This window comes from Quercus lobata, chromosome 12, assembly GCF_001633185.2.
Source record: "Quercus lobata isolate SW786 chromosome 12, ValleyOak3.0 Primary Assembly, whole genome shotgun sequence".
NCBI classification, from domain to species: domain Eukaryota; kingdom Viridiplantae; phylum Streptophyta; class Magnoliopsida; order Fagales; family Fagaceae; genus Quercus; species Quercus lobata.
This window is the reverse complement of record NC_044915.1, coordinates 32054473-32075315: the sequence shown is the minus strand read 5'-3', so window position 1 is coordinate 32075315 and position 20843 is coordinate 32054473. Positions and strand designations below refer to the sequence as shown.

The window sequence follows — 20843 nt, the reverse complement described above, 5'->3', positions numbered from 1 at the left end:
AAGAGTTAAAGTATCACTAGAGAAAAATTTGTTCTACAATTCTGTAGGATCTAAATCTATATACACGAAAAATCTTATTACAAATTTACCATTGCAGACTTCGAATCCAATTCTTTTAGAAATCATGTTTATAAAACACATTTATTAAAATAGTAAAAAATTTAAAGAAAAAGTTAACTAATATCTTAAGGCATTAATTTGTTAATAAAGATTATGTGAAGCACCGTTAATTTCACAATTTTAATGTAGTGTGCGAGACGGTGAGACTGTTACGCAACTGCAGGAGTCCACAGATTCCGTCCACACCCCACACACTGAATAACACCTCTCAATTTCAAAGAAGCCTCACATCACATGCATGAAGAGGATTAGCCGAAGCCAAAGCCAATCCCTGAAAACCCTACTTACCAACGGTCTCTACCCACAAGCCCTCAAAGCTTCTATTCCAAACCACAAGCTCACTGACCAAACCTACGCTCTCTTCATCAAGTCCGGTCACTTCTTACACCCTTACCTCTCCACCACTCTCATTTCCCACTTCTCTAAACTCGGACATTTCTCACGCGCTTCCAAGTACCTCTTCGAAACCCATAACCCCGATACAGTCTCATTCAACGCTCTCATTTCTGGGTTCGCCAGGTTTCGCCAACCCAGACCCGTTTTCCAGCTCTTTAACACTTTAAGACATCTGGGTCTGGAACCTGATGTGTTTACGTTGAGCTCTTTGGTTAAAGCGTGTGAAAGTTTGCAGGAAAACGAGGCTGCCCATGGAGTTTGTTTGAGAATGGGGTTTGGCTCAGGAGCTTATTTGGTGAGTGGGTTTATAGAGAACTATGCGAGAGCTGGGGATGTTGAAAAGGCTGAGAAGTGTTTTGGGGAATGTTTGGTATTGGACAATGTGGTTTGGACTGCTATGGTTTGTGGGTATGTGTGGAATGGGGAGTTTGAGAAGGGTAAGGTGGTTTTTGTGGAAATGAGAGGTTTGAGTTTGGAGCTGAATGAGTTTAGCTTGACTGGGGTGCTTGGTGCACTGTTTGATGTGAGAGAGGGGGAACAGGTTCATGGGATTGGTGTTAAGATGGGTTTGTTGTGCGGCAGTTCTATACATTTGAATAATGCTATTATGAACATGTACTGTAAGTGTGAAAATAAGGTGGCTGCAGTTAAGATGTTTGATGAAATTGCTGAACCAGATGTTGTGTCTTGGACTGAAAGGATTGGAGCTGCTTGTGATGGTTTGGAAGCTTTGGAGTTGTTTAAAGTTTTGCATTCTGGGAGTTTGGAGATGAATGAGTATACAATGATCAATGTTTTGTCTGCCATTGCAGGCCCAAGGCTGTTAACTTCCAGTAGGCAAGTCCAAGCACTTTGTCAAAAGGTGGGGTTTTTGCAAGTGATTTGTGTTAGTAATGCATTGATATCCATGTACGGGAAGTGTGGTCGAATGGATGATGCTAGACGTGTTTTTGATGATATGCTTCGTCGAGATTCTGTTTCTTGGAATTCTCTGATTGCTGGGTATTCTGAGAATGGATTTAGTAGTCAGGCTCTTGAAGTGTTTTCTCAAATGCGTGATCTTTCACTACAGCCAAATGAATATACTCTGGCTAGCATTCTTGAAGTTGTTTCTAACTCGAATTCTGTAATTCAGGCAATGCAAATTCATTTGCATATGATTAAATGTGGCTTTATGTTCAATGATTCTATGGTGTCTTGCTTGATAAAAACATATGGGAAATGCCATGGTATAGATGAAGCAAAAGAGATATTCTCTGATATTGATAAGATCAATGTGGTACATTGCAATGCAATGGCTACTGCTTTTGTTTGTGCTGGTTGTAACGCTGATGCTTTAAATTTGTTCTACACCTCAAGAAGCTCGTACCTTGAAGTGGACAGTACAATCTTTAGTATTGTCCTCAAAGCTTGTGGTGCAATGACAGATTTGGTACAAGGAAGAGTAGTTCACTCACTGTGTCTTAAATTTGGATTTGATCAGGATTTATTTGTGGAAAGCACCGTTATTGACATCTACTGTAAGTGTGGAAGCATTGGGGATGCACAAAAGGCTTTTAGGAATGCATCTAAAGACAATTTGGCTGCTTGGAATGCCATGATAATGGGATATGCTCAACATGGTTGTTTTCACGAAGTTTCTGAGGTTTTTGAGAAAATGTGTAAATCTGGAATAGAACCAGATGAGATAACTTTTCTTGGAGTTCTTACTTCATGCTGTCATGCAGGGCTGGTGAGAGAAGCAAATGATTACTTAAACTCTATGTTTGAACTTCATGGAGTTATCCCACATCTAGAACACTATGCCTGTATGGTTGACCTGCTTGGTCGAGTTGGACTCCTAGAAGATGCAAAGAGGACAATTGATCAAATGTCCATTCACCCTGATGCTCATATATGGCAGATTCTTCTATCAGCCTGCAACATCCATGGAAATGTCATTCTGGGGAATGTTGCTGCCAGAAAACTTCTTGAGCTGCAACCTGAAAATGAATCTGCTTATCTTCTTCTATCAAATCTCTATGCTTCTGCTGGTATGTGGAGAGATGTTGGCGAACTGAGGAAGCAAATGAAGGAAAAAGTAGTTCACAAAGAACCTGGTTCTAGCTGGATTCAAGTTGGAGGATCCATACATTACTTTTTTGCTGGCGACATGTCACATCTTGAGAGTAAAGAAATATATATGGAGCTAATAAAGTTGTATGATCAGATGCTAGTGTCACCAAAATTGGATCAAAACGATGCTTTCCTGATGAAAATATGAACTAAGAAGCAGAGAAATTTTTTCTAATTTTTTGCGGCAATTAACTCTGTGGGGTGTATGTGTTTCCAGAACTCATCAAGTGTCATTACATGTCGTCTAAAATCAGTTTGGCATATGAATTCCATTCAACATATGTATTACAGATGACTTCGGAAAATTTATTTTACTAGTGGTCAGAGGTGCAAGTCTGAAAAGGCCATAAACTATGGCTTTGCAGCTGTTTGTTCCAAGTTAACTAACATGACTCTGAGAGAGAATTCCCCATATATTGCCATTAGCCAAAATTATGACTGCACAGGTGTTCATTGCTTGCTAAAAGCTCTGTTGTTAATCTACAGTGGCAGTATTTCTAGTCACAACTGAAAGCAATGATTGGATTCTACTTTCCATCACGGATACTGTTAACAAGTGTGGCCTTATTTTGACTGAAATCTACAACATTTAGAAAGAAAAAAAGTGAGATTTTACATGTGAATCAGCATCACTGGTGCTTTTTTGGCTGCTCAAGGTGAAATTTTACATCAGAATGTGGTCATAACAAAGTTGTAGAAGTTTGCTGCTACACTGTCCCCCATGGAGAGTGTCTGCTTCTGTCATTGACCTCATCTGATCTTAGTTTCAGCTGTGGCATTCTGCTCCTGATATTTTTGCCAAGACTTTGATCAAAAAAGGAAAAATGCTTGACTGATGAGTTGGGAGTCCAGGTGAAGGTAAGCTAGTATATAGTGTTAGAATAATGATTGATAAAATTCGAGAATCTCCTATCAGATTGAGCTTTTGGGATAACTAGGAGTTTATCATATAACTTTATTAGATTCATCATCTTTTGAAATTGTTTATGGTTCTTGTGGTAGAAAGTGACCAGTGGGTGAATGAGGAATCCATGATGTATGAGGATATGGCAGAAGATATATAATAATTAGATTTAGGACTGCATATGCTTAGGATGTTAGTTTTGTTCCATGTTTACAGTCTCATATTTTATGATATAAAAGATAGATCATGGAGGCTGCTTTACACATAGTGGCCTCTTGTCCCAGTGAGAACAAGCTTGGCTCGTGACACCTTTCTACAAAATGTAACTTACACATTTTCAAATGACTTAGTAATGAATGTTTATATGCATTGGAATTGGTTGTTATTTTAGTGATAGGTGGCATTCATATGTTTAAAATCAGTTCAAATTTGCAAGAAGTAGGAAGTAATATCTTGACTTGAGTAAGCTGGAGGTGATATCAAGGGAACTGACGCCTAATTTCTTGAGGACACTTGGATACTGCTTATTTTGCTGAAAACTGAAAATAATGTAACAAAATAATTTTTAAATGTGTAAATAGTGTCATGAGACCCATTTTTAATGAAAGTTTTGGTGAAAAAAGAGGTTTGTAGGTCCCGTGAACAGTGCACGGGACCCATTGGAAAAGATAGAAACGCGCTTCTAAAAAAAAAAAAGAAAAACGTGAAACGCAGAAACGTGGCCGCTATCCAAACGGATACTACATGTCCAATGGTGTTTCTACACAGAGTTTCCTATAAATTTGATTTCATGTTGTTTCAGGCCTATGCATTTTGGTTTTTGCTTGGCTTTAATCATATTGTTGTGCTTTTTATTGTCCCCTTTTTGACTGATAAATACTTTAGAGTTACTTACATAATCTTTGCCATTCATGAAATTATGCATATATATTTCAATGCTAATTTTACCATGAATATTGTAACCTTCTACTTTTTGGTGAAAGTAAAATCTATCAGAATGGAAACACTCCATCTGCAAAAGAAAAAGGGGAAAAGGAAGTAGTAGAAGAAAATTAACTACATTAATGAGATAATAATCATTGATAATACAGTGTCTAACATGGATCAATATTTTCAGTTCTTCCCCATATAAATTTTCCTGCTGGAGTGTTGGTGATCTGAAAGGGCTCTAGAGAACACGGAGACTATCGAGTGGAAAGCATTTGCTGCTATTTTTGACTTTATCTGCCCCCTTTTTGGTAGAGGCCTTCTGTCCCTCAGACCTTTGGTGATTATAGTAGCAGGAACATCACTGATTTTGTTACTCATATTGTAATGCAAGGCAATTTCACCCTCTTCCTTCAAGCTGTTCTTGTTTGATAAATGTGGCTATATGACCAAATAGCAATTGTTGTGAGTTTATATAGAGCATAATGTCTGGGGGTGATTGACCCCTGGTGAGTGTAAGCTAGAAACAACCTTTCAGACTTGTGGGAGTTGGGGGGCATGCCAGCGAGATTGTCTGACTGTACAAGATTCCTTTCAGCTCAGCTCGAGACAAATTGAATTCATAGGATGATTTGATGAATGATTGACTTAAAATATGATCCATAGTTTATTGTGCATGATGGTTTTGATTTGAGCCTGTCTGATCTTGTACACGTGTGGGTTCAGGACATATATAGCAGCTCTCTTGTAAAGTTGTAAACCTTGGTGCTGGTTTCTGGATTTCTATAGTAGGTGAAGAGTACGGGAGGATAAGAATTCCATATGGTAAGGATTTAGTGATTTGCTTCTTTGGTCATTTTGACAGATAGATTTTGTTTTTTTAATGCAACTTGGGTGGGTAGTGGGAGCAAAGGTCTTAGTTATCTCATAGTTATATATATGTGTTTTTAAATGACAGTCCTGATTTTCAGGGAGATCTTGTTGGTAATGTCAAATGTCTGAATTATTAGTGTGTGTTTGGCTCCAAATTAAAAAACCAGCTTATTTTACTATTTAGTTTATTTTTGCTATTATTCATGAGCCCCATTGCACTTTTTGGTACTATTCATGGGTTCCATTATATTATTTCAACTAATTTTTACTTTTATTTACAGTACATTCAGCAAAATATTTTCAGTTTCAGCAAAATAAGCGGATCTTAAATAGACCCTTAGTATTACTACTTGCAGGTCTAGCCATCATGCTCAATTATACGTATATTTCATGCTGAATCACATGGTCATTTAGTTTGTTTTCTAGTAATGTTTGGGTCAATTTTTTAATTTTTTTTTTTTCACAATTGCATGACAAGAATAACATTATTTTCACATGAGCCACTATTGACATCGCTTTTATACCAATTATACCACCTCAGGAATCGTGAAAAAATATTATGAATTTTTTTGTGCTTTTAGACTTATTATTTGTTGATGATGTACAGGTCATAACGATGATGATAATGCTGACCATTGCAATGAACGTTAAGTGTTTCTTCCCTTTAATCTTGTATATATATTTTTTGAATTTCCATTAATTGTAATTTGAACATGAAATGAAAATGGTATAGCATACCACAGTTAACAACTTAAGATGATTTTTGCTGTATATTGTCCACGTTATGATCTGTGTAGTCTTGAAAATTTCTGAAGAACTTGCAAGTCATGGAAAGGAAAACTGCCCCCCTGTTTTGTGACACATAATATAAAATTGATCAATGCCCAACCTAGTGGTTTTGTTTCTGCCTTTGCCTTAAAAACTTTCTCTGTGTTTAGCAGTTTAGGTCAAGAGTCAAAAACAAGCTGCGCTTAAACTTTTGTGCCGTACATATAAACAAACATTATAATTACCATAGGATCCCAAGACCTAAAGCTCTTCTAGCCTATCGAATTGAAGCGTATAGATAAATAATTTAGCCACTCTGTCAGGCGTGCCTCCTAACACCCCCACACTGGGCTAGCTAGTGATCCTATTCTAAATTTATACTCTCCATCAAATTGGTGCTGACAAAGTAAAATTATATATATTTTTCATCGATACAAGGTTGGTGAATTTCATTTTTGTAAGTTGATAAATCAAAATCATTCTATCTTATTATAATTTTATTATAAATTGACATGTTACCAATTACAATATATATATATATATATCTTAAAAAAATGGTTACTTCTGGCGCTGCATTCTCAAGGTGACCGGGCTCAAACCCCCCCCCCCCCTAATGCTTTCTCAAGGAAGCTCGAATCCTTGGGAAATACCACCAGTTTGTTATTATCTTTCCTTGTCCTCGGCTCACTAATCCCAATATCTATTAAACTGTTCGACTATCCTCGAGCTCCTATTGTTCTCAGGTACAGCTCACGGCCCAACACTCTTACTCGGCTCATTTACCCTCACAATATATATATATATATATATACACACATACATATATTCAAATATTTATTTGTTATGTTATTGAAATGACATCAATCACATTCGTTCTTATGTTAATTTGTAAGTTTTTTCATAATAAAATTGGTAATAAATTTAACATATTAAAAGATAAAATCATGATATGATTTTTAATAATAATTGCTTAGACTACCTTTGAAGTTTTGGAGTAAATTAAGAACTTTTACTAATTGAAATGACATTAATCACATTCATTAAAAAAAAATTATTGAAATGACAATAATCATATTCATTATTATACAAGTTCGTAAATTTTTATCATTAAATTGGTAATAATTTTGACATTTTAAAAGTTAAAGTTAGGATATGATTTTAAGAATAAGTGCTTAGACTACCTGAAAATAAATGCATAAAACACCTCAGATTCAATGAAGATAGAGTCATGAACAAGAGTTAATGCAGCTGCTAATGCAATGATGCTCCTATTGATCAATGGATTTAGCTTCTATAAAAAGGAATACCATTCAGATTAAAGTGAGCATGGCCGCAGCAATGGCATTTTGATTCTGTGAATCTAAAGAGCACCTTATGTCAAGTAGAAAATGGCCATTGCCCCCGAAAGCAAGACCTAGATCAACTCTAGTTAGACAAAGGCTACTTTGTTTAATCATTAATGGGTCTCAGGCTGCCCCCAATTCGGTGGATTCGAATTTGACACAACAATTCTTTTTCAGGAGTAAGAATTTCATGTATTAAATATATGCCTTCTTTCTCTCATATTGTGGGAAACCTACAAACTTTGGAGGTGATCCTTATTGGGTGGGCATTATTTCTCCTTTGAAATTAAGATAAACAATAAAAAATATCAGCTCTGGATTAATTCATATGGGTCGTCTGGTAAAACTTTCGTCTAGTTTTTGATTAATTCGTATGGGTCATTTGGTAAAACTTTCGTCTAATTTATTAATTTTCGTAGAGCATTCACATTTACCGTGCTAAAAGATTTAACATGTGGATGGGTGCTACTACTAAGGCACAAGTTTTATGTTAGTGTAGCCATTTCTATCTTCCCATATTTGCAATTCTTACGTGAGATGTCCTCCTACAAAGGGAATCACCAAGAGCAAATTCTTAGATTTCATAGCAAGAAAACAAACCATGGCAGAGCACAACAAATGAAATTTTTTCCAAATTGAGATTCCTTGGTTAAACTGAGGCAGAAGACATGTCTTTTTATTCTTTGCCCCTTTCTGTCACATTGGCACCATGTATCAATATTTAACCTCCCCCTCCTAATTTTATCTTTCAATATGACTATGAATTAATCCTCCATTTTTAATTTATACTTTGCAATACCAAAATTTGCTTGGCCAGTCTTATAATGGCCATGGCTGCTGCTATCAATTTCTCAGGCCAGGCACCATGGCCACGTACATGCTCCAAAGCTGTAACAAGGCTTGCCCATGGCACCTTGCCCTACAAAGAAACTTGTTATTTTAAGAACAATAGTAGGATAATACAGAAGCATGGCCTTTCTGTTAAAAGGAAGGCTGAAAGTACATTGTTCTGTGACCGTGTACCCGTTATAGTAATGTCATCAAATAGCAATTCAAATTATTGGTTATCAAATAGCAATTCCCATTCCGGATCAAGTTCTCCATCAGAGACAGTCAATAAATTTTACACAAGCATCAATAGCAAGGACTTGGATGACCTACGTGAAATCATATCAGAAGATTGTTATTTTGAGGAGTGCTCGTTTCTCCATCCGTTCGAGGGAAAAAAGGTCTCGTCTTCTTATCATTCTTCTTAACCAGCATTGGACAATTACTTTTGTTTCCATAACAGGGCTTAAAATGAACTATTGCAGGAAGTTATGCAATTTTTGGAAGAACTTACAGAATCCATGGGTGAGAATGTGAAGTTCAGCTTTGGAAATATTTGTGAAGGAGATGAGTATACCGCTGGAGTAAAATGGCACTTGGGTATTCCTATTTATCTTATTTTGTTCAGTTGTGTGCCTTTAAGATGATTGATGACTGATAAGGATCTTTTATGACATCGTAGAATGGAAAAAATCACAGATACCCTTCACCAGAGGCTCCAGCTTCTTTGAGTGCTCAAAAGGAGGAGACAGAATAATTATCAAGTATAGCAAAAACAATTAATCCATTAAGCCTTTTATTTGCACGGAATCAAACATTTTCTCACTAATTGGTGTTTCTTTGCAGGAAAGCACAAGTTGTGATTGAATCACCAATCAAACCAGGAGGCCTAGTTCTGGTAATTCTGCAAACCATGTTTCCTCTCAGGGGAAAAAATCTCAATTATTTGTGCTTGACAATACTATGCTTTTCTATCAATAGAATACACCTTATGGACATTCATGACTATTTCTATTTTCTGACCTTGGATTTTGTTATCATATGTGTTTCGATCATTAAATTCAGACCTTGTTGAAGACAGTGACATCTCTATTTGATGAGTTCCCGAAGGCTACTGAATGTATGTGAAACTTCATCCAAAATTTCAAAACTTCAGTTTATCATAAGCATCATATCTTCATTATGAAACAGTACTGGTATATGTCTGCTGCAGGGTTCCTAAGTAGTCCCCATGTCATCCTACATTGGATAATAAAGATTTACGACAAGCTTGTGGACACTTATATCAACCCACTACTGAACAGCTACATAAAGCTATGGAGTCTCCCAGCTAAAATTTTTCTCTTTGCAATTAAGATTTTGCACCACATATTTAAATAAAGGGCACTGTACATTAAAGTTCTAGTTATATATCAACTCTAGCAGTAGAGGAATGGCTTCACATAACCTGTCAGTCATCATTGCTATCACGACTTGACCATGTTTCTAACAATTAGAGAGCGACCAATGGTCCAAGAACAGGTGGGAGAGGTGGAGGCCTGCTGAAGGCAACAATAGGATCATTCTTTTCATTTGTAACTGGTCCTTCTTCCCCAGAATTATTATTCCCTTGTTTCTTTGGAGTTGAAGTGGCCACGGTACCTGATATTAATAAGACATCATTGTAAGATAAAAAATGTTAATGTACAATTACAACTTAAAGTGTATCAAAAGATTGTTGGGTAACTACCCCATGATCTTGTCAAAGGGTAGATTTGTTTAAATTTGTATTTTGCAGGTGATAACACAGCTGTTCCACGCATGTAGGCTCTAGAATTGGGTTCCTCTTTGAGTCTTTGGCAAACAATACTTGGGCACTAAGAAACTAACCCCTGCAAAGTGGAAACGTGCAAAGATACATCAAGATCATAATTTGGGCAAGGCATATTAATGGTAGAGTATGGACACATAGCCACATCTTGGAAGCATATGATTTAATCAAAATCAAAATCAAATGAAGTGAAATATAATCATGGTTTCAAATTTCAATGCTAATATAGCAATATCACTAGATGCAAATAAAGTTTCCAAAACATACAACAAATAACTAGGCAATCTCCATTAATGGGTTGAACCCCTAACCTTCAAACCTTTTAATTATTAATCTAGGACTGTAAATTGGATTCCAAATGTAATTCTAAGCAACTTCAAATGTAAGAATGAACAATAAAACAAAAATATTCAACATAACAAACATCAACAACATGCTTATACTGCAGAGTTCAAGACGTTAACTTCAAAAGAATTAGAAAAGGAAAAGCCATGGACATGTAACCTTTTAAGGCAATCTTTTTTAAAAGTAAATTGCCCAAAATGAATGTGACTTTCTTGTTAATAAACCCACTTCGAATTGAGGAATTGCTAAGAGCTTACATAAGCTTCAATCCAAAACGTTGCATTCACAGACATAGAATTACAAGCAGAGAACATATATACTTGAAACGCGAAACCAGATTAAAGAAGAACATGAGAGAGTATTACGAGTAGAGAGGAAATTGAATGAGAACAGAGCGAGTGTAACAGTACCTGTAATGGTTCGCTTCCTCTGCAACTAGCGAAAGAGACAGACAACGTTGGCAGGTTCCCTCTGATATTTGGAGAGCCGAGAAGGTTCCGGACTTTTCAAGTTCTATGTATTTTTGACTTTTTAGAATGACCCTTGTTTAAATATGTCAGTTTGATTTATTTTGGTATTTTGAAGCTTATTTTTTATACAATTGAATTGAAATATAAGCTCAATTGTACGGTAATCATTTGTTGAATAATACACTAGACAAATAAAACCCTAATATTACCACACGGCGTATGACCTGATGATAGGAGTCTTTGTTCAAACATTTAGAGAGGAGCGGTTCAATGAGCCCATATCAAAGCCCCCTTTTTTATTTAGCAAAAAAAAAAACCCTATTATTATTATTATTATTGATAAAATGGTCTCAATCTGATAATTCAATCAAATCCAATCTAATATGGTTGTTAGGGATTGGATTGGGTTGGGTTAGACTAAATTTTAAAACTATCATGGATTGAGTTAGGAATTTCTCAGTCTAAATAAGTTAGGATGGATTGAAAATTATCTCAAATTCAATCCAATATGCATACCTTTGATCTCCATCGCTCTTATGAGATGAGTATGAATATGAGTACGTTGAGATTGGGGATATTGGGGTTTTGCCCTTATTTTGCAAAAAATCTAGCAATATGCCTTTGTTTTGAAACTATTTAGATTTGTGTCTTTGTTTTAGTACTCGATTATATAAAAGTTGGCTTCTACACGAAACTCGATCATACTAAAATTGGGTTCAATATAACTCAATTTTACTATGATCGAGTTTGTTTCACGTTTTTGCCATGCTAGATTGCCACCATGGCTTTTCCGCAATAAAATATTATAACTGGACAGTTTAAAACTCGGCAATGTGAATGAATAAAAGCAAATTTTGAATGTAACGTCTCCAAAAAACTTCATCTCCCTCAATCCGAACAGTAGCCTAATACCTCTATCTCCCTTAGTCTGTTCAATACACTGAAACCTCTCTAACACGCCTCCTCTCCAAGTGTGCTTCCTCTCCAAGTTCTCTTCTTTCTACCAGTAGACCGAAACGCAACCCAAACCATAACCTAACCCTCACCTGTAACTTTCACCATCAAGCTTAGAAATCGGAGTTAAAGGATTAGAACTGCATTAAGGTAATTTCTAAAATTTGAGTTCAATTTTTTTTAGGTTTTCAATCTGGGTGCGAGTTGTTGTTGTTGTTAATCATAATTTATTTTGTGTTTAATTGTAGTTGTTGATGTGGGTTTTAGATAAGCTTGTTGTTGTGTTTAATCGTAGTGGTTGTTTAATCTGACTTAAAGGAAGATTTACTTGTGAATAAAAATGGAACATTTGATTAATGACGCAATTCAAGCAGGATTGTTTCTATAGATTTGTGGGTTTTGGTTTAGCTTTTAATAAAGAGGCTATGGTGTCAGATTACACTGAGATGATAAATGGAGCAATTCATTGGAATCCTACATTTGTGAGATTTGATCGTGATTAGGAGCCAGATTAAATGTAATCACTCTCCTAAACTCACTTGTAACTAATCATGAGCAAATCTCAGTGTAATCTGACACCAAGAAAGAACTCTGTTTTAGCTTTTATCTGTTTAGTGCTCAACTTCACTGGTTCAATATGTATCTTTTTCATACTCCAGTGTCAGATTTTTCCTTATGTTAGCTTATCATAATGATCATGTCTAAAAATGTATCTACATTTGCTTTGTATGTACAACTCTGATAATCTAATTTTAAAAAGTGACTCTTGGTTAATGAGACTATTTATGAAAAAGGTAGTGATTGGAGCAATCTCATATTTGGAAGACAAAAGGTCCTAGAATGTTCAATGAGACCATTCTCGTAGTTTGATAGCCTTTGATTGTAGGATTGCTGCTTTTGTTGGGCCTATTGGTTTAGCTTTGGTAATTTGACTACAGTAGTGACTAGTGAGATAAAAATGTTGTGAAATGTAGCTAAATTTGGCAACGCAAAACAACTAAAAACTATTAGGAGAGATGCATAAAAACCATCCAAGTCCAGGCTAACTTCCCTTCCATAGAATTCATGTGTGCTTACTCTAAACATCTCTATGTCTCTTTCTCTTATGCAGAGCATGTCAACAAGAAGGGGCTAAGTAGGCCTGTTGGCACATTCTTTCTGTTTGAATGATTATAGTCCATGCGGTGGTGATTTGCTCTTTAAGTTATTAGAATTCAGAAATTTTTTGGAAATTTGTTTATAAAAATAAGTTCATAGTTATTTTTTATTTTAAAAGTTTATGGGAAGACATTTGATATTTATTTCTATCCTTATCTCCTTTGGATTCACCTAGGAATTTAGAAACTTATTATTTTGAAGAAACTTGGGTTGCAATTAGTCTCAAAGGGCTGCAATCTCTTAATATATTTCTATTTTGTTTAGGCCAAACACAGCTTGTGATCATAGTTGGTAGTTAAGAGAAAAAATAAAAATGCAAGAAAATCTTTGTATATTTGAGTATGTGGAATCAAATTATTTTATACGACATAATGATATAGGTGTTAATGTGTGTGAAGCCTCATATACACAGTTGGCTCATGTCCTACTAGCTTAAGTTTTTGTGCCAATTGGTTCTCCAACATCAAGAGACGTTAGGTCTTTTTCCTTTGCATTTTTTTTTTTCTCTTTTAAGATTTTGCATTTTTTTTTCTCTTTTAATATTATAATAGTAGTACATCCAAACTATGTTATAGAAAGTGCTATTCTAATTTCTACCTCAGGATAGGAACAAAAGCCTTAATACTTTAGTTTCACTCATTCTTTTCTTGATTATGATACCAGAGGCTACAAAAGATGCATGTGCACTTCAGTTTAAATGCAATCACTCTCCTAAACTCACTTGTAACTAATCATGAGCAAATGTCAGTGTAATCTGACACCATTGGTGGGCTTTGATTATGGTTTTAGTTTTTTTGATGTGAGATAAACTACCATTTGTTCCAAAAATTTAAACTTTAAGCTTAATGTTTATTAACATGATTGCATGCGTGTCATTTTGTGATAGTTAAGTGTCATTTTTTCAATGTTTGTCTGAGGATCAATGGTTTATTAACATGATTGCATGCATGTCAAATATGCAGCCATTGTCAAACATGGGTCCTGGAACCAAGGATGCTACACAGTTGAAGTGGCAGTTGGATCATCGATCCACACCATTGTGGGGGAGGCCCACCGCCGGTCAGGTACATAGTTGTACTAAACTTTGGGCATTTGGAAATGATATCTTTTTCTATCTGTGGGGTTCTTTATTCATATTATTTGTAAATAGATGTTGATTATGTTTTGTCATTGTATGTTCATGTCTTTCATTTTCTCTTTTGATTTGGGAAAAATTTTATTTAATTCAAATTAAAATTTTGCATAGGTTTAATTTAGCATGAATAAGCAGAGAGAAAATATGGTCAAAAACTTATGGTGGGAAACATTTTTTATGTAAACGGGGTAGTGATTGTTTCTTGCATATTATTATATAGTATTTTTATAGTTATTTCGTGTGCACTATCCTAACACAACGCTCTTCCATGTGTAGGTAGTGTCAGGTGTGCTAAAGTGACGACGTTGATCTTGTTCATTACCCCAGGGTGGGCTAGACCCACGGATCACCCGTTACATAAAGGAGGCGGGTTTGGAAGGATTATCTAAGGTTCTAGAATTGGAAGTTGATCACACGTTGATCATGGCATTGGTCGAGCGTTGGCATCCAAAGATGCACACGTTCCACTTACCTCATGGAGAAATGGGTATCATGTTACAAGATATTGAGGTGATGTTGGAGGTTCTTGTGGATGGGTTGCTTGTGGTTGGGAAGACAAACTTGAAATGGAAGGAGTTGTGCACTGAGTTACTAGGTCATCAACCTTTAGACCCGATACTGCATCCTAATGAAAACAAGTCTATCCTTGCTGAGGTGAGGATAAGAGTCAGCTGGCTTAAGGCACAGTTTAGAGGTCCCCTAGTTGTAGATGCTAGTGACGCTGTAGTGTAGCAGCATACCCGCTATCACATACTAGTTTGGTTAGGGTCCATACAGTTTATGGACAAATCGGCAGAACAAGTTTCGGGGAAGCCTCTACAATTCTTGAACTTAATTAGTGATGCAAAGAAGTATAGTTGGGGTAGTACAACATTAGCTTGGCTGTACAGGCACCTATGTAAGGCATTAGACAAGAAGGCGATGCAAATTGGAGGAGCAGTGATGTTCGTGCAGATGTGGGCGTATTCAAGGTTCCCATTGATATGCCCTATTACGAGGCCACCACAACAGCTGATGCAGGCAAGTCCCCTCGCCAATAAGTACGTTCTTTTTCTTCTTTTTTTTCCTTAATTCAATTTAAGCATCTGTTAGTGAATATGCATACTGTAATGTTTCCAAGTTGCTGAAAATATGTATTACAAAATTTTGTATCACATAAATTGAAAATAGAAAAACAATTAGTAATTGTATTACTCTTGAACAGTTTGTAATATATTTTAGAATAGCCTTGCCACAGGTTTAAATTCAATTAGCTAATACGTTAGTTAATTCAATTAGTTTGTTAGTTGTTGGTTGTTTGTTACTTTTTATAGTTAATTACTGTCATGATTTGTTACTATAAATAGCAAGAGTTTACATGGCCTAGCCTTGTAAACAGGTTTTTGATGATTTCTAATTGATTACGTATTAGTGGGATATTAAATTCTGATAGTTTTTCTCCATGAGTTTGTTAGTCTTGCATTCTCCATTATACAACTTAGTTCTTCACTGTATGAATGTTGCATAACTTGGCAATGCTCCTAGTTTCTCATGATTTTAGATAATAAGGTCACATGAATAATAGATTCACCTTAAAAATTTTCACTTATTGCAAAGCAAAAATTCCCTAAAAAGTGACCTATATATTCACTTAAGTGTCTCCAATTTATTGGCCCTTTGCGTATGGGAAAGAAGTAATAAGCTTATAACTAACAAAATCTATGGCTTAACTAATAACTAATACACCCATTAATTGGTTTCCTCATTAGGGAAATTTCCTTTCAATTTTTTTCTTGTCTGCATTCGCTATTAGCCAAATAACATGGAAAAGCAGTTTTGCTTTATTCTCCAACAACACTGCAAACATAGATGCTTGTTGTTGAAAAAGAAAACTACTAAATCTGATCTATGAAATTAATCCTCTCCATCAAATTCAGGATTTAGAAAGAACACTGCAAATTTAAAAACATGAAAACTGGTGAAAATCAACAGTGCTGGAATAAAATGATAATGTTGGCCATGTTCACCTTATTTTCATTGTCTATCAATTTGTTTTGAGGTTCTATGCCACATGAAATTTAATAGCTTCTTTGCACAATGATGAAAGTGAATAAATTAGTGGCATAAGTACTTGGCTGATCAGTAAATTGCAATAATTTCATGTAATATCAGACCACTGTTTCTTATTCAATTTATACAAAATGGAGGTTAATATATTAAAATTAGGGTAAAACTTAGGTTTCAAATGCTTCCAAATTGAAAAGAACTACATTGTTAGTCATTAACACAACAAAACTGATATTATATTTTTAAAAGAAAATTAAATTCAATAATGAATAAAGTGATTAATTGGTAAATGCAATCACATGGTTAACTTTGATAGAAAACCTAAATTGCAGCATGTAAAAATAATACATAAGTTTTACCCATAAAATTACAGATAAAAAGACCAACCATTAGTTGTGTTTAGTGTAATCATCCCCTTCTCAGCTAGCAAACACAAAAGTATTTTACATGAGCAGAAAATAACTTTGCTTTATGTGAAAGGATAACGAAAAAAGAAAAAAAAAAAAGAAAAAAAGAAAGAAGAAGATGAAAACAACACATTTCCAAGTCACATTTGGAGTCCCCACTTAAATGGTGCAGTAAGTAGTTTACTCATATGATTGCCTTACATAAAAGTTATGCAATTGACACCACATTTGAGCACATAACCAAAAATTGAAGACATTAGATCTGCAAGTATAATAGGTGTCCCCACAGGGTTTTGGTTTGAACTATATTACACAAATGGAATTATAACACATGCTTATTTTGCTACTACAAGGGCAACACCTAACTGCTCTACCCACCAACAACACACTTAATTGAATAAAGAACAATAATTGCACAACGCAACTCAAATAAAATCTTAGTTATTCTAGGATGACAAAAATGGTGAAAGTTTGTTTAGAGAGAAAATGACTTGGAGTGATTTTTGGATGAGTATATTTGTGTACGTTTGAATTCTTTTGTTCCTTTCTTTTATAGTTGTTCCTTGCCTTAATAGACAATGAATTCCAACATTTATAAGCAACAGCTAGTATGTTATCAATGAGAGCTCTGAAGTGCACAACTCACTTGTTACCATTGCTCCGTCCACTACGTTTCATCATCAATGCGTGCAATAAATATGTAACGCTTGCTTTAATTGTCATTAATGAGAATGATGATCCCAGGTTATTTCTTGACTTTTCATGTATGAATGGTGATATTCTAGATTTTTTTTTTTATGAACTTGAATCACAATAGGGCTAATAGAATTTATTGAAGTACTCAACAAGAAAGAAAATAAAAAGTTCCTAAAAAAAATTAATAAAAACAAAAGAAGGAAAAAAGTTGGGTCTGAAATTAGAGTGCGACAATTTGAGCATGACTACTAAGACGTCATTTAACTCATTAAACTGTTCTTAGTTTCAATATATATATATATATATATATATATATATATATATATTAATAACTCATGTAACTATTCTCACGAGTGTGATCGACTCCTCCCACCTAAACACTTCTGCATGGTTAAGAAACCAAAAAAAGGAAAAGGTAATAAAGTGAAGTAGAGATTCTGAGTACTAGTCACACCCAAACGATTGTATTCAGTGCCAATATTTATTAGGATTGTAGACAACTCCAAGCACACACCAAAACATTTGAATTGCATGGGAAGCTAACTTTGACTTTGACATAAAGTTGCTCCTTTCTATTTTATAGGCCTTAAAAAGTGTAGCTTTAGCAGTAGCTGCCGTAATCAATTTGAAAAATTTTCAACCACCAGCAGTGTAGCAGTAATCAATTGCTATGGCTTCAATTGCAGTGTAGTTGTAGCTGAAATTCGAAAGGAGAACAATCTGATATTACTTGTAGGTGCAGATGTCGCATACTACAGCTTACAGAAGAGCTGGTTGCTACAGCCAATAGGAAACTCACACCAGCGGAACATAATAATGTCTTCAACTACGAGGACTACCTATCAGAATGAATACCTATGTAAGGCATCGCCTAGTTGAGTTCTATGAGGTGTGTGCTCCATTTGTTACTTTTCATCATCAATGTGTGCAATAAATATGTAACGCTTGTTTTAATTGTCATTAATGGGAATGACAATTGTGGGGACTGGCCCAAAATAACAAGTTGGGCCCTAGACCCGTCCGAGGACGCAGCCCATCCGAGGAGACGGTGTGACTCAAGCAATCCTTATTCAGACCCACTAGGGCAAATAAAGCACTTCCGAGGAGTAATTTCTCCTCGGATAAAGCAAAATCCGGAGCAAAGGTACATCCAAGCCACTACAGCCCATCTTCTAAGTACGTAAAAAGGAAGGAAACCCGAAATATCTCAGCAAAGGCTGCCACCGCCTCATTAAATGCATTACAACTACTCTCCTGGTCGCATTAATGTGGAGAAGACCCCTGAACAGTGCCACCTTAGCTACCGCAACTCACAAGGAACTGAGAGAGGTGTCTGATGGGATAGGTGCTCAAATAGAGGTTTGGATGATCAACAAGTGTAAAACCCAGATGATTAGAGAGGGCTTATATAATATGGAGAAGTCCGCCAAGAGAGGGGGGAGAAGATTTTAGTATAAAAAATGAATCCTATGGCATTAATCTGTATCCAATAATCAAGTTTTTAGCCTTATCATTTCTGGGGACCTTTAGACACAGTGGCATTTCGTTCTTGTTTGTGTATTCCCTTAACCCATGCAACAAACCGTTTAAACTAACTGAAACCAAGTTCTTTAGCCCATACTCTACAAAATTTCATTGTGTTGGACTTTTTGGACCAAGACTTGAACGACAAGGATTGGGTCACTAAATTGTTCCACTACAACAATCTTAGGTTATTTTTTGACTCATCATGTATGAATGGTGATATTCTAGATTATTTTTTTTATGAACTTGAATCACAATAGGGCCAATAGAATTTATTGAAGTATTCAACAAGAAAGAAATGAAGAAGTTTCTAAAAAAAATTAATAAAAAAAGAAAAAGAAAAAAAGTTGGGTCTGAAATTAGAGTGCGACAATTTGAGCGTGACTACCAAGACGTCATTTAACTCATTAAATTGTTCTCAGTTTCAATATATATATATATATATATATATATTAATAACTCATGTAACTATTCTCACAAGTGTGATCGGCTCCTCCCACCTAAACACTTCTGTATGGTTGAGAAACCAAGAAGAGGAAAAGGCAATAAAGCGAAGTAGAGATTTTGAGTACTTATCACACCAAAATGATTGTATGCAATGCCAATATTTATTAGGATTGTAGATAACTCCAGACTCACGCCAAAACATTTGAATTACATGGGAAGCTAACTTTGACTTTGACATAAAGTTGCCCCTTTCTATTTTATAGGCCTTAAAAGTGTAGCTCTAGCGGTAGCTGTAGTAATCAATTGCATAGATTCTTAACCACCAGCAGTGTAACAGTATTCAATTTCTACGGCTTCAATTGCAGTGTAGTTGTAACTGAAATCAGAAAAGAGAACAATCTGATGTTACTCTGTAGGTGCAGATGTCACATGCTATAGCTTGCAAAAGGCTAGCCGCCGTAACCAATAGGCAACTCACACTAGTGGAACGTAATAATGTTCTCAACTACAAGGACTATTTGTTAGAATAAATACCTATGTAAGGCATCGCCTAGCTAAGTTCTATGTGGTGTGTGTATTATCTCTAGGATTAAGTCAATAATGTTAGTACTGTTAGTGTTTGATATGCAGTGCATGCATATTGATGTCATCGTTTGTAAGAATATTTAAGTTTTCTGTGTTATGCGTATAATAAATTGGTTCGATATGCAGTACATGCATATTGATGGTATCTTGTGTGAGAATATTTAAGTTTTCTGTGTTATGCATATAATAAATTGTCTAACTCTTCACCCTAAGTAATCATTCAAGATTACAAATAATGTGTATGCTTGTACCGATAATAATAAGGTTTACATTGTCCCCTGAAAGTAAACATTGTTCCCTATATAGTACGAACACAACAATAGTGACATACATACATCTAAAACATAGTTAAGGAAAATTGTTATACAACAAAGTCCAATTGGACCACTACACGATTACTCTTCATCTGATATCTTCACGTCCAACTAATAAATGTCTGCTGCAAAAAGTGATTGCATGTATCATGCTTGCTCATACAACTTACACTCCACTTCTCGAATCTCAATTTGGGTCTGATTTCGATTAAAACATATCTTCATTCGATTGTTTTCTTCTCTTATGCGGCTCAATGCTCTATAAAGTTCGTCTATCATGTCTCTTGGCATCTGCGATGCGAGTTGCTGAGGCATTGACAACTTATAATCGACCAACTCATCATAAAACATTTCTTGTTCACGGAATAACCAAGCCCACTCCTGCTTCATGGTATTGTAAACCCGTGTATTATTTCGAAGATTGTGATCGATTGGATAGCTGAACTCATCTTCCAATACCCAACAATGACCCATCGCGGTGAACACGTTGCGAGGCATGTAGATTAAAGGGTTGCCAAAACCAGACATTGATGCTGAATACAATAATATCAAATGATCGAGTTAACAGTGTGCATCAATTGTTGGTAAATAATGTATAGTTGCATAAGATGGTACGTGGCAAAGACATTCATAAATTTATGTAGTATTTACATGCTAAATGAATAATCGTACCCTAGT

At 35.5% G+C, this 20843-nt stretch overlaps 2 protein-coding genes and 1 long non-coding RNA gene across 5 annotated transcripts; 2 read left to right on the top strand and 1 right to left on the bottom strand.

The window, feature by feature from the left end:
• The first annotated feature begins 288 nt into the window (after window positions 1–288).
• Window positions 289–6090, top strand: LOC115972547 (putative pentatricopeptide repeat-containing protein At3g25970). 3 transcript variants are annotated; one of them, XM_031092872.1, is made up of 4 exons: window positions 289–3287; window positions 3402–3489; window positions 4653–5287; window positions 5943–6090. In XM_031092872.1, exon 1 carries the CDS (start codon window positions 359–361, stop codon window positions 2777–2779), a length of 2421 nt encoding a protein of 806 aa, XP_030948732.1. In that variant the 5' UTR covers window positions 289–358; the 3' UTR covers window positions 2780–3287; window positions 3402–3489; window positions 4653–5287; window positions 5943–6090. The 3 variants fall into 3 exon arrangements, with proteins under 3 accessions (XP_030948732.1, XP_030948733.1, XP_030948731.1); XM_031092873.1 differs by having other exon boundaries at window positions 289–3489; window positions 5189–5287; XM_031092871.1 differs by having other exon boundaries at window positions 289–3489.
• Window positions 6091–7867: 1777 nt separating this feature from the next.
• LOC115972127 lies at window positions 7868–9943 on the top strand. The gene is made up of 6 exons (XM_031092287.1): window positions 7868–8675; window positions 8760–8874; window positions 8957–9038; window positions 9121–9172; window positions 9340–9394; window positions 9488–9943. The coding sequence occupies exons 1-6, from the start codon at window positions 8271–8273 to the stop codon at window positions 9652–9654; spliced, it is 876 nt and encodes a 291-aa protein (XP_030948147.1). The 5' UTR covers window positions 7868–8270; the 3' UTR covers window positions 9655–9943.
• Window positions 9901–10952, bottom strand: LOC115972128. Its single transcript, XR_004087405.1, has 3 exons — window positions 10840–10952; window positions 10004–10145; window positions 9901–9915 (listed from the first exon to the last, which is right to left on the bottom strand). It is a non-coding gene; the product is annotated as an uncharacterized LOC115972128 (long non-coding RNA).
• Window positions 10953–20843: the final 9891 nt, after the last annotated feature.

Coding starts and splice junctions, on each gene's coding strand:
- LOC115972547 (XM_031092872.1), top strand. CDS start 359: ATGAAGAGGATTAGCCGAAGCCAAAGCCAATCCCTGAAAACCCTACTT.
- LOC115972127 (XM_031092287.1), top strand. CDS start 8,271: ATGGCCATGGCTGCTGCTATCAATTTCTCAGGCCAGGCACCATGGCCA. Junction 8,875..8,956: donor TGGAGTAAAATGGCACTTGG/GTATTCCTATTT, acceptor ATGACATCGTAG/AATGGAAAAAATCACAGATA. Junction 9,039..9,120: donor GGAGACAGAATAATTATCAA/GTATAGCAAAAA, acceptor GTTTCTTTGCAG/GAAAGCACAAGTTGTGATTG.